At 33.8% G+C, this 13048-nt stretch overlaps 1 protein-coding gene across 2 annotated transcripts; it reads right to left on the bottom strand.

The window, feature by feature from the left end:
• Positions 1-628: 628 nt before the first annotated feature.
• On the bottom strand, positions 629-4049 carry LOC130720402 (chorismate mutase 2-like). 2 transcript variants are annotated; one of them, XM_057571040.1, is made up of 6 exons: positions 3890-4049; positions 3353-3616; positions 2352-2438; positions 2115-2258; positions 1793-1885; positions 629-1063 (listed from the first exon to the last, which is right to left on the bottom strand). In XM_057571040.1, exons 2-6 carry the CDS (start codon positions 3569-3571, stop codon positions 830-832), a joined length of 777 nt encoding a protein of 258 aa, XP_057427023.1. In that variant the 5' UTR covers positions 3572-3616; positions 3890-4049; the 3' UTR covers positions 629-829. The 2 variants fall into 2 exon arrangements, with proteins under 2 accessions (XP_057427023.1, XP_057427022.1); XM_057571039.1 differs by lacking the exon at positions 3890-4049 and having other exon boundaries at positions 3353-3649.
• Between the last annotated feature and the right edge of the window lie 8999 nt (positions 4050-13048).

Raw genomic sequence — 13048 nt, 5'->3', positions numbered from 1 at the left:
CATGTTTGAATTACTTAAGCATAAAATTGTAAATTTGAACTTATGATCTCATGCAAATGATATAAACTCTAGCTTAAATTTCAAATTAGCTTTTTAAGTTTAATCTTTTTTTTGGTAGAATTTAATGACATTATTCAATGTAGGTAATTGATTTTAAATAAAAAAAGTATGTTATTTTGTCATCATATTCCTTACTTCTGGTTCAAAAAAAAATCCTTACTTCTAAGTCCCCGTAGGATAGCTCAGGTGGTAGGAGCTGGGGACATATGGGTTGGGCAGGGGAAGTCCAGAGATCGATTCGTGGCTAATGCAATTTAACTTTCCGATGTAACAAAAAATATTCCTTACTTCAAACTTAGAAGTAACTGAAATTAAATAATGGATGACATAAGCGCTTATCAATTTGAACAAGGATATCATATTCCTTTCTTCTAAGAAATTAGCAATCACTGATTAGTGATTACATAAGAGTCTATGCAATAGAACAAGGACATCATGTTCCTTTCTTCTAACTGCATGTTTAAATTTGGGTTCATACACGAGTTTCCAAGCCAGCAGCTACCCTCTTAAACTTGCACAGTATGTGATTAACGACATTTTAGTTTAATTTTCCAAACACCTTAAGAGATTGGCAAAAAAGGATCACATAAAAGCTTATGCATTTGAACAAAGACATGATATTTCTTTCTTGTAAGAATTGGCAATAAATAAGAACCTATGCATTTGAACAAGGATATCATATTCCTGTGTTCTAGGATCACATAAGAGCTTATGCATTTGAACAGAACATCATGTTCCTTTTTTTCTTCCTAATTGCATTGAGACGGTCTCAATCTAGACGGCGCAAGAGGTACTCAACCTGAACCTCCTTGGTGAGAGGTATTATCCACTTCTGATACGAGCGAGAAGCCACTGATGGATCAAACTTGCGTTTTACTTTCTTTTCATCATCACCGTTTAGGCCTACGTCCTGCCCGAACACCATGGCCTTCTTTTCAACTCTCTTTCTCACCATCTCTTCAACACTCTCAAATGTCAATAATTTCATCAACCCTTCTCTGTCCTGCAAAATCCAAGAGGGTACCATTATAGATGTGAGCTCCATTTGCATAAAAACATTTAAGATTGTGCCTGTTTGTAAGAGCTTATTTGAGTTTGCCTTGTAGCATAAACACTTATGTAAATGTTTGAGAGAACTTACATAAATAACTTATGACCTATTGATAAGCTGCTCATATTAGTTTATGAAAAAGCATGTATGTTTACCTAACATATCAATAAGTTTATGAATAAGCGCTTATGCGATAACTAGTTATTGCTATAAACACTTAATTAAGTTGTTTACCCAAATGCATGTGATATCAGGTATAAGTTTGAAGACAAGTAATCTAACCATTAAATCATGGTATATTATCTTGATGATAATGTATACCAAATGAATTGTGTTGTAAAAACAGATATTTATTATGGAACTTAGCAAGTTTGAGTAACCAAGTTAATAAAGAGCTTATGGAAATAAGTCCTTACGCATAAGGACTTAATCGTGACCTAATATGAGAAGCTTATTGAGAAAAGCTCAAACTATGTTATAGGTAGCTAGGCAAAAACACTTGCTCAAGCTAATCTAAACAGCTTATGAAAATAAGCTCAAATAGCTTATATGTAGGCCATAAAGTATTTCCATAAGCTCTCTCAAACACTTACATATCACTTATGCTATAAGATAAACTCAAATAAGCTTTTCCAAACGACCTAAATTTGCTAACACTTAGCAATCTGCACAAATATTTACCTTAGCTCGTATTAAAGGCTCGTAATCTTGAGGAGATTCCCTGAATTTCACCTCAGCTACAAACTTTCCATAATGAATCCTTCTGGAGATGGCCTGCAGATATTTTACAAGATGATTTGCATAAATCAGAATCAACACTAGTTTTTAGCCTCTAGGCCACTGTTAAAAAATCTCACATGAGTTGCACTAAAATACATTGACAAATGATAACTGAAGACTGATTTTGACAAAATTTAAATTGGTTATTGTTTGTAAAGATTTCTCTACCTAAATTCATCCATAACCATACTCCCAAATGAAGTTTCAGGAAAAAAAAACATACCTGCAATAATGAAAGATCGCTAGCTGCAGTTTGTGCATAGTTGCCATCATCACCCGAAGCAACCAAAATTGGAAGCAACTCATCAAAGTACTTTTTCCAAATGGACTTGTTTATGTTAATCGAAGCGGCTCCAGGATGCAAAATCTAAAGAAGGATGAATGATAGAACTAATCATTTTTATTGTAAGTTACATGAACTATGGAAATTGGAAGTCGTTGTTGAGTCTTGGTGAGCTACCTGTGTGAAGGGGTACGATGGCACAATTGATAATGGAAAATGTTCTGGGAAGAAGGCATTTTCTTCAGGGTTTTGGTACCTTCCAGCCTGTAATATACCATATTATTTTTATTAAACATTTTTTCAAATGCAATAACACGACACATAGCAGATAAGAACCACTCATTGCGATTAGCAGAGATATAATACATGTTTGATTGGATGAATCCATTTACCCCAGGTGAAGAAACTTGGTCAGTAAGTAATAACAGAAGCACAAAATTATGAACTGAACCTTGCAAATGTTGCAGAGAAGTTCCATCTCATGTCATTAAATTAGTATGTGCTCCACCTTATCAAAGTTAGCCCTCATTTCAACACCCAAGAGCCTAAGAGTCAGAACAAGTTATGCATTTTGCAAAGGGCTTAGAATATCGCCTTTTACTCCACCTCAAACTTCCTTTTAAAAACAAACAAAATCCAATATTCCCAATGTGTATTTATTACTCAGAAGTATGTGAAGCTAGATTGTTAGCTAAATTACCAATCAGCATATTTGATAACATCCCTCCTTTTCATATCCATTTTACACCCTTAATCTTAATAATCTGCCCAATTCATTTAAAACAAGACACAAATGTGCAGTCCCTGACATTGAAGTTGCAGATATGGTTTCAAAATTGCAGTTAGCAACAACAATATTAAGGTTTTTCGAGCTCCCACAAATGCATACAACTTATCCACAATGTTAAGGACCGCTGCTCAACCGCAGTGTAAAACCCAGGGGACAAGGCAAATACCACAATTTTTATTTTTATGTAACACAGTTATCTCAATGGGAGGCCAGATCCTTGTGGGACTAGCTCTCGCGGCGGAGATTTTTTTCCTTACACAAGACAAGACACTCAAACCCGAGATTTTGCTTAAGAATAAACACCACACAATATTAAAATAACATGACTTGGCAACCCAAATCAAAACAAGCTATGAAAATGTATAGACTAATAGCAGTAGTTATTTACCTTAGCTTGAACGGCCTCAGTGTTCTGAACAACAAATTCGACCAACGAGCCACAAAAACCCGGGATTTTAGAGTAGTTTTCCTCATAGGTATGAGAATTCAAAGGGAACCTAGCTCTATCAATGAGGCCATAAACAATGGTATCTTCTTGCCTAACCAGACCCTTCCTCACAGACTCCAGCGTGTACACATTTCCAGGATTCGATTCTGCTTGGGCCATTCTGTATCTGACAGTAGAAATTACCAACACAAGAACCACCAGCAACTGAAATCGAATCATCATGGTATCAATCAATCAAACCCAAAAGAACAATAACAACAAAATTACAGTTATGATTACTATGATTGTGATAATGAAAGGATCATAGGATATGCATTATATATAGCACGAAGAGACAAGAGTTGAAAGAGTAAGTCAATTCAGCCAACCATATATTTATATATCATATTGTGGAATTTATCAACTATGTTTGAACTCCCAAACCAAAGAGAAATTGCTACATAGAGAAAGTCAAATGATGGAAGAGAGAAAAAATACCTTTTAGTAAATTGCAATTAAGAGGCAAGGAGTTTTTAGGTGTGGAATGGAAGATGGGAATGGGTGTTTGCTTTGTTGGAGGCTAACTATTGAGATTTTTCCCAAATGAGAGAGGAAGGGGAATGAATGGGGGAAGGGGAGGGAGCACTCTTATAATTGAGATACCAAATAATGCAAGCTACACGGCGCAACATAAATACACTCCAACATACTCATCGTGATTGATTTATTTTAAAAAATTAATACTTTTAAAAAATGGAAAATTAGTTTATTTTTCAAAAAGTAAATCAATCACAATATTTATATGTGTTGGTTCCTGAATGGTAGCTCAAGTGGTAAGAATTCGAAAATATATGAGGTTAACTGAGGAAGGTGCAGAAATTAATTTTTAAAGGTGTGCAATTTATTTTTCTAATATATAAAATAATATTTATATGTGTTGGAGTATATGATTAAAATTGTGTGTTGCTAGAGAACTAGTCTTAAAATAATAGAAGATTAGAGCACTAACATGACATGAGGAGGCTTGATTAGTGGGGAAGGGAATAAAGCAGAAAAGTGGTGTTGGCTGTTTGCGTGAGTCGGGACTTGTTTGGCATTCTTCCTTCCAAATTGGAACTTGCCGCTGCCTCAAGACAACCGTGTGGATCCCACATCGAACACCCCTTCTTAACTCTTAAGAATGCCTAGATTAGGCCCACCTTACTAATTTGCCGTTGTAGTTTCGGGAAAAAACTGAAAAAGTTTGCTTCGTAGCCCTTTTTTTATGTTTGATGATGACATCATAGCCCATTTTCACACATAACTTGTGAGAGATTTAAATATCTTTTTGACCAAAAAAAAAAGATTTAAATATCTTTCAAAAAAGATTTAAATTGAAAAGAGAAAAATGTAAGGATAATATTAGGGATAATGCTTAGTCTCTTAAAGGATAGCTCAAGTGGTAAGAGTTAGAGATATAAGGGTTTGGTAGGATGAATGGTGAAGAGTCCAAAGTTCGAACCTCGAAGATGACTAATTTACTAACATTACTAGCAACTAACATTTGTCTATAAAAAAAGGTATAACACTCAGTATTGTGTTTAAAACCAGAAAATAAGTGAAAAATGAGTTAAGAGAAAAAGTTATGTGTGAATAAATTAAAACGACGAAAGTTCAAGGTAAGGTTTTATTTTGGGTATGGGGAAAATAAAAAAGAGAGCATAAGCTAGCGCCTAAAAAATAAGGTGGACATGACACTCCTATTTAGGAGTGAGCCTCTATTGATTTTCACAGTGTATTACTGACATCCTACTCGATAGTTTAGAAGTGCTTACTTTCCGTTCTACCAGCTTTGTTACAAAGTGCACCTGTAAATTTCAACCAAGAGCCAACTAACGCCCAAAGAAAGTTGATAATGAATCAAAAAGTCATGTGAAGTTCTAACTCTGGCTCTTATGATCTAATAAAAAGTCAAACCTATTTAAATAATTCGGTTGTTCTAAATTTCTTTAAGCAAGGTGCACAACATACATGAACTATTCAAGATATTTTAAGAAAACCTATACCAAAGATAGAAAATAAAAAAATCTGCCACTGCATTACCTCCATAAAGAGTACTCCCTCCGTTCCAAAACTATTGTAGTTTTAACTTTTTTGTTTTGTTCCAAAATCATTGTTGTTTTACATATCCAAAGTATTTTATCTCGTTATCTATTAAAATACAAGGATCACATTTAGTGAGTAGGGATAGTATGAGGACCACATTGTAGATAGTTAATAGTTAGTTAGGCAATTATGCTATAAATAGCATACTCATTGTATTTTTATTAAAATACAAGGATCACATTTAGTGAGTAGGGATAGTATGAGGACCACATTGTAGATAGTTAATAGTTAGTTAGGCAATTATGCTATAAATAGCATACTCATTGTATTTTTCCATAATCAATTTTAATAATGAATGAATATTGGAATCAATTTTCCTATTCTCCCTTTTGCTATGTTTGGGATCCCATTGAAGAAATCCATGTGATTTCTAACATGGTATCAGAGCTCCAATGGAGCTCACCGCCTCTTCCGCCGCCGCTGCCGTCGCCGAGTTACGAGCGCTTCCTCCGACCTGCTCGACGTGGCTTCAAGCGCTGCCGCCGCAGCACCACTGCGAGATTATCTTCCTTCAATTTCTCTGATTTGGTCACTGATTTTGGAGACATTGCTGTAGTTTCATCTTCTCCTTCATCGTTCTCTGATTCGATGGTCATGGCTTCTGATTCTCTCATGGTGCAAGAATCATTCGTGAAGGTTGAAGATGAGGATTCTGTCTTGCATGCTCCAGTTCCTCTTTCCTCTGCGTGCTTTGATTCTGCCATAGATGAAACGATTTCTGAGAAGATTCTTGATCATTTTCCTGTTTCTTTCTTCGCCGATCGAGAAATCAAGATTCCGGCGTGGAAACCGGCGATTGAGCCGTTCGTTTTTGGCACTATCAGCAAGGGTTTCTTCGTTTCTTCTTCATTGCTGGGTTCATCGTCCACTCGCGATGCTACTACAACTTCCAATTATGGTTCTTCGTCCTTCTCTGATTCAGCCATGGTTGAAACTGTGCCTGAGAAAATTCTTGAAGCTTCCGCTTCATCAATTTCTCTCGTGGAAGAAGCCATTGCTTCTGATTCAGTGTCGACCATTGATCTTGGTGTAGCATCTTCCCTTATTTCGCGTCTTTCGTTCTGTGCTGATCAGAATGTTCAATTTCTGGCATGGAAACCAGCCACCAATGCTTATGCTTTTGGAAATTTTAGTGAGGCTGTGATTAATCTTGGAGCAGATTCATCTTCCTATTCTCCATGTCTCATGAAGAATTCTGTTACTCAACAAATTGATGTTCCTCACATCATCGATCAGTCTTTTGGAGAAAGTTGTGTCACAAAGGTAACTCAAATCCTTCTTTCAATCAAAGAATTTCAATTGTCTTGGCTGGGATTATGGGATTTCTCCTTTAATTGGATGAATGGTTCGAACTTGTTGCTTGAGATTGATGGTTTTTGGTGTTGTCCACAAGCTGTTTGTGAAAATGACACAATGATAGGAGATTCTTCTAAGTCAATTTTACTTGATCCTGGTGGATTCAGGAGCTGCACACAAGGTGTTTGTGTAAATGCACCAATGATTGATAGATGCTCATTAAGCAGTTTGGAGCAAGTTCAGCTTGAGTCATTTGATAAACAAATAGGTTGTGCTTCAAATTTGAGCATATATCAGGATGTATTGGTGCTTGTCTGTTGTAACAGTTGCAGAGAAGAACTTGGGCTCTTGAGATTGTTGATTGTGAATGTAGGAGATAATTTTTTATGTGTTGAAGATGTCAAGTTTTCATTAGAAGTGCCTATGTCTCCTTATTTCAGAACTGATTCATTTTACTCCATTGCTAACACTGCTGAGAAGGAGATTGAATTGATGATATCTGAATTCTATGCTGGATATTTTTCATTATGTCTTTATAAGATGTTCAAGGGAATAAAATGGAAGGAAATCACTCTCAAGACAACATCCATATTTCTTGCTATTTCATCTGAAGTATTCTTTGTGCTAAATGCTCTTATCTGGAGGCAGAGATCTTCTGGGGCAGGGCCTTTTGATGCAGTGATTGCTCATGTTTTCTTATGGTTTGGCAACTCAATTCCACTTGTTTTTGTTGCTGCTGCCACATTGTTCATCAAGTGCTTACTTGAGTATTTGCATGATCAGTACTTGGAAGCAATAAAGCAAATAGTTCAACAACTACTGCAGCAGTGTATTAATACTGCAGAGTTTCTTAATGATGAGAGTGAACCAGTGATGGTAACTTCCCATAATCAATTTTTCCTCTCTGGAACCAAGGTTCAAGATGGATCAAGCATTATGTTTGTTATGCCGAATGAGTTCTGTTTAGAGGATAAGAGAAGGCTGCCAGTTTATGAGTACATGATATGGATTGAGACTTGAGAGCTGCGGACTATGAAGATTGCTACTGCTTATATACTGAATTTGATTTTCATCATTACATTTTTTGTTTAGTTCTATTTTCAAGCTGGATGTACTACTAAATACTACTTCCAGCTTGCGGGAGGATATTAAAATACAAGGATCACATTTAGTGAGTAGGGATAGTATGAGGACCACATTGTAGATAGTTAATAGTTAGTTAGGCAATTATGCTATAAATAGCATACTCATTGTATTTTTCCATAATCAATTTTAATAATGAATGAATATTGGAATCAATTTTCCTATTCTCCCTTTTGCTATGTTTGGGATCCCATTGAAGAAATCCATGTGATTTCTAACATTATCTTCCACTCATGCCCTCATTTAATATTGTATCTCCCAAGTATCACCTCTTATTTCCACCAATCACAATTCTCACCAATTAGTTGACCAATTATTTTCATTCTCTCTCTTTCATATAACTCATATTAAATAAGGGTGTTTCAGTCAAATTATAACATTAATTAATGAACTCTTAAACTTTGTGAAAAAACTAAAACTACAATAGTTTTGAAACGGAGGGAGTATTTTAATAAGGTTTTAAATAGGAATAATGTTACCTTAAGACCCATTTACACCTAAAATATGTGAAATTGAGAGGTAAGAAAAAATAACTATGAATGTACCAAAATATTTTTAAGTACGTGTTTACAAAGTCTTTTACAATTGATTTTAAGATGTTATCATTTTGAAATACAAACTTTACCTGTTAAGATATTATACTATGTCAATCATGACAATCATAATTGTTTTACTCCAAGCTTGTAGTTTAGGTCTTCTAAGCCAAAAGTACGCACTTCATAATCAATATATTGTAGTAGGGTTGTCCAAGGTTCACCGACCCGAACTAGACTTGTCAAAACCGAGCCAAAATGTGAAATCGGGTTGGGTGGACCAGAAAATGGGTCTTGCGGGTGAAAAGGACTGGGTTCTGGTGGTTTGGACCGGTCAATTGCGGTTTAGGATCCTGTAACGCCCAAATTTCTAAATCGGGGATCACATTAGTAACCAACCAAATATGGGGACTAATTCGGGTTTTTTTCTTTAAAGGGTGACATTTCGAAACAAAGGCCCATCAACACCCAAGAAATGGCCCGCGAAGTTCCCAAGTAAGCTGGCCGACACAATGCCTCATTAAAAGTCTTTCTTGCCTAAAAACCCTTATTGCCTTAGACAAAACAACCCGAACTTTTACTCGAACTCAAATGGGGTTTTCAATAATATTTTCAAATCATTTCCAAAACAATTGGTTCAATTATCCATAAGTTCAAAAATCCATTTAATTATCTTAATCAACTTTTTCAAAAACCTATCCTTGATTTTTAAATCATCATTCGAACAATAGTATTTCAAATTGAAACCGCTAGCGCAGTTCAACTCCAAATAAATAAACCCTAATTAAAACCGCTAGCGCAGTTCAACTCCAACAAAATATCGACGTTCGGGGAGATTAAAATTCAAGCTTAAAGATAACAATTATTCAAAAATGTCCGCTTTGCAAGCCCTCCTTCTACGTCGTTCCAAAGCTTTGTCATCGACTCCTTGTCGTCAAGAAATTCAAACTTCACCACTTACGACCCATCAACTAAAGCGTTAAGCGCCCACATAGACAAGTAGCAAACATTAAGGGTTAGCTCCGAAAAACAATCAACAACAAACAACTATCCCAATTCGAATTTCAAACTCACATGAGTTCGAAATTTGAATGAGCAACCACCTTAACAAATTAACCTTATCTTCAAAATTTAATCTACTAACAGCATATCTTCAATTTTTAACAAATCACAACATATTCAAATACTAAAACAAAATAACAACATATCTACAAATTAAAGATAAGATATCAGAATATCACCAATAAGATTAAGGCTCATCCCCTTAATCAAACAACAACTAACAACGAGATTAAGGTCTATCCCCTTAATCAAACAACCCACAACAATATTAAGGTCCATCCCCTTAATCAACAACAACCAACAACAAGGTTAATTCCATTAACTTTCCAACAACAACATTTAACCAATTTTCCACTCCAAGATGATTTTGGTTATCTTCATATATTATCTACTATTTTTACCAACCCAAATTTCAAATTTTTCTTATGTTAATGATATAGTCCTTAAATTACCTTAATATCATTAAATTAAACAATTACGAATTATTTAAGAAAATAATTTTTTTAATAAAATAATTACTTTTTGAGTCACCTCAGACCTAATCTTAATTTTATTTGAATATATTGTACTACCTTTTCAATTTTTTAAAAGGTTTAATCAATTTTTATGAAAAAAATCCCTTAAACAGCTCCAAATTAGGCTTTTAACCCACTTTTCTCTCTCCTAGTCATTAATTTTGAAAACCACGAAATTATTCATATTATTACCATTTTATTTTTATTTATAATGACTGATAAGATAAATTAAATAATTACCCTAAGTCTATTTCTTACTGACGACTAACTACAAAAATAAGACTTATGCTGTTTTCCGACAACAATAACAACAAGGTGGTGTTGTCCTATGAGACATTACTATGTATACATGTTATACACACATTCTCATAATCATGACAACAGTAATTAAATCAAAGAAATCCATTTACGGAAAACAGATAACAGACAAAGATCAACCAATTCATATATTCTCATAATAATATACTTATTTCGTAATAACTTATTCAATAATTTGAAGGTCTTATAGATTGATTAATATTTTAATAATTCAATAATTTACACTCAAAATTATAATAATATCAATTGATTAAATAATTTCAGAAATTATAATAATTATTAATTAATTCCAATAATAATAATAATAATAAAATTAGAGGTTTTAAACTTAATTAGGAGATTTTCTTAGTTAAATGTTTGATCTTCTTCAAAAATATTGAGGAATGATTCCAAGGAATGATTAGAATATGTCAATTATTTTAGGAATTGAGGAATGAAATCTTGGGTAAATCAAATGGAGGTTGGAGGGACCAAACCCTATGTAAACAATTATAAATAGAGGAGCCACCCCAACTCCCATTTCTTCCATTGTTTTGTCAACCACCGCAATTTCACTCCTTCACAATCAAGCTCCGTTATATTTACCATGCTCCAAGTCCACCTTCATTCTCCGTAGTTACACTTCCCCAAGTCATTTTTAAAATGCTCATCGCATTTCTTCTTCTTCACCCATCCAAGACCACCATGTCCACTATATATCCCTTCATTTTCTCTCTTTTACGCATATCCCTCCGACCTGCACTATGAAGCAACTTCATTCGTTCTTAGGTAGAGAAAGAGGCTGGGAAGCACATGGGTTTATTTCATGGAGAGGCCAAGTGTAGTACCAGCCATGAGACAATTGTATTATTTCATCAAGAAGAAAGATCACGTTCAGTTTTTTTTTTGGTACAAGATCACGTTCAGTTTGCCAACAGGTCAGGGTTCTTTTCCTTTATCACCTTTTGATTTGATTTGTTATCTATATTTTGGGTTATGATATTCAATTGGTTTGTATAGCATTTCTTGAACTGATTTAATATAGTTCTCGGTTAAATCCTAAATATACTATCATATCTTGATCATCTAAAAGGACAAAACTGAAAAATATCAAAATGGTTCTTTATGATTTATAGATTTATTTAGATTATAAAAGAATAAAATTATAATCATCATTTAATGCTGATCTCTACGTTACATGCCAACAAATAATAGAAAAATTTCTTATGAAATGTTGAGGTCGATTAGTTCACGGAAAATATATGAAACTAGTACTTTTTACCCGTGCGATGCACGGGATATTCATTTTTGGCTTTTGTGTGTTTTTTTTGTTAAATTTGTATTTTTTTAAAGATATTTTGTTAATTAAAAGATAAAAATTTATTTTAGACTATGAATTCTTAGATTTTCATGTTTTTTTTACTGAATGTTTGTTTTTATTTTTTATTTTATCTTTTGTACTTATTGGTTTAAATGCTAGATTAATATAATTTTTATAAATCTATTGAATAGTTTATTACATGGAATTGAAGTAACGTGTATGTGATAAGAATAGACGTTGTTTTTTTTTTTGGCAATTGGAACTATTTCAATTAGAATAAAACAGAGAGCATGTATTGCACATTTTTTTGTAAAAATATCACCTTCATTTGACATTGCGAGATAAGGATTTTTAATCTTTTACAGTGCGTGACTCTAGAAAATGTTACATATAACTGGCCATGTGAAAACACCAGTTTTGGCAAATATAACCCCACCCTTTTTATATACTATCATTTTCCTTGACTTTTGTTTATTGTCATGGCAAAAGAGAGTGGTCTAGGAAATTGTCTCCTTTGAAATTTGAAAGGTATTCTCCTATCTGACGGGGTTAATATTAATCTTGGTATGGACACTTTTTTTTCGGCATTTGTTCTAGATGTAACATTTCCTTCCAAAACATATGTCACCATTCGAGTAATATTCAGATGTGTACCATTGTACAATCCATCTGATTGGTCGATGTTTCTTAAAAGCATCACTCGGAAAACATGAAGAGTTTATTTTATTGTGTTTAAAAACTCCGATGTGTGGATATCATTTAGGGTGTCATAATTTCCAAAAAGAATATCATTAGAAAGTGGAGGAGCAAATTCTAGCACATATAGACATTCTAAGATACTACATCAATATCAAACATGTGGGAATACATACTTGAAAAGTGACTTAAAAGAGTTTCAGCCTTTGACTTAGCTAGCTACTTGCATAATGCAATATGCAAAGAGCTCAAAAGAGATTATGTGAAGTGAATATTTTTGGAAGAGCATTGTTATTAATTTATCTAGTTGTATGGAAAAGGGTTAGTGAAAAAGTTGTTTTTGGCATTACCATCATATTTAATGTTAAATTTATCACCTTTAATTTTTATGAATTAATATTAGTTAGTTAATAATTCCTTAAGTTAAAACTAATTAATTGTGTCCCGTGGAATTCGTAACTCATATGAACTAAAATAACGTATGAAGAGATGGGTAGTTATTTGATCATAGAAAGAAGGTGTGCTTCTAGTGCTTGAGGAAGATCCATCACATGATAAATAAAAGAGAGATTACTCCCCGAAAAATAAATTAAATAGCCTATATATTTTTAAATCATAATAATATATACATTCATTTTTATATGAAAAA

The sequence above is a fragment of the Lotus japonicus genome, chromosome 5, assembly GCF_012489685.1.
Source record: "Lotus japonicus ecotype B-129 chromosome 5, LjGifu_v1.2".
Classification (NCBI taxonomy): domain Eukaryota; kingdom Viridiplantae; phylum Streptophyta; class Magnoliopsida; order Fabales; family Fabaceae; genus Lotus; species Lotus japonicus.
The sequence above is the reverse complement of the archived record's forward strand: the minus strand, read 5'-3'. Positions and strand labels throughout refer to the sequence as shown.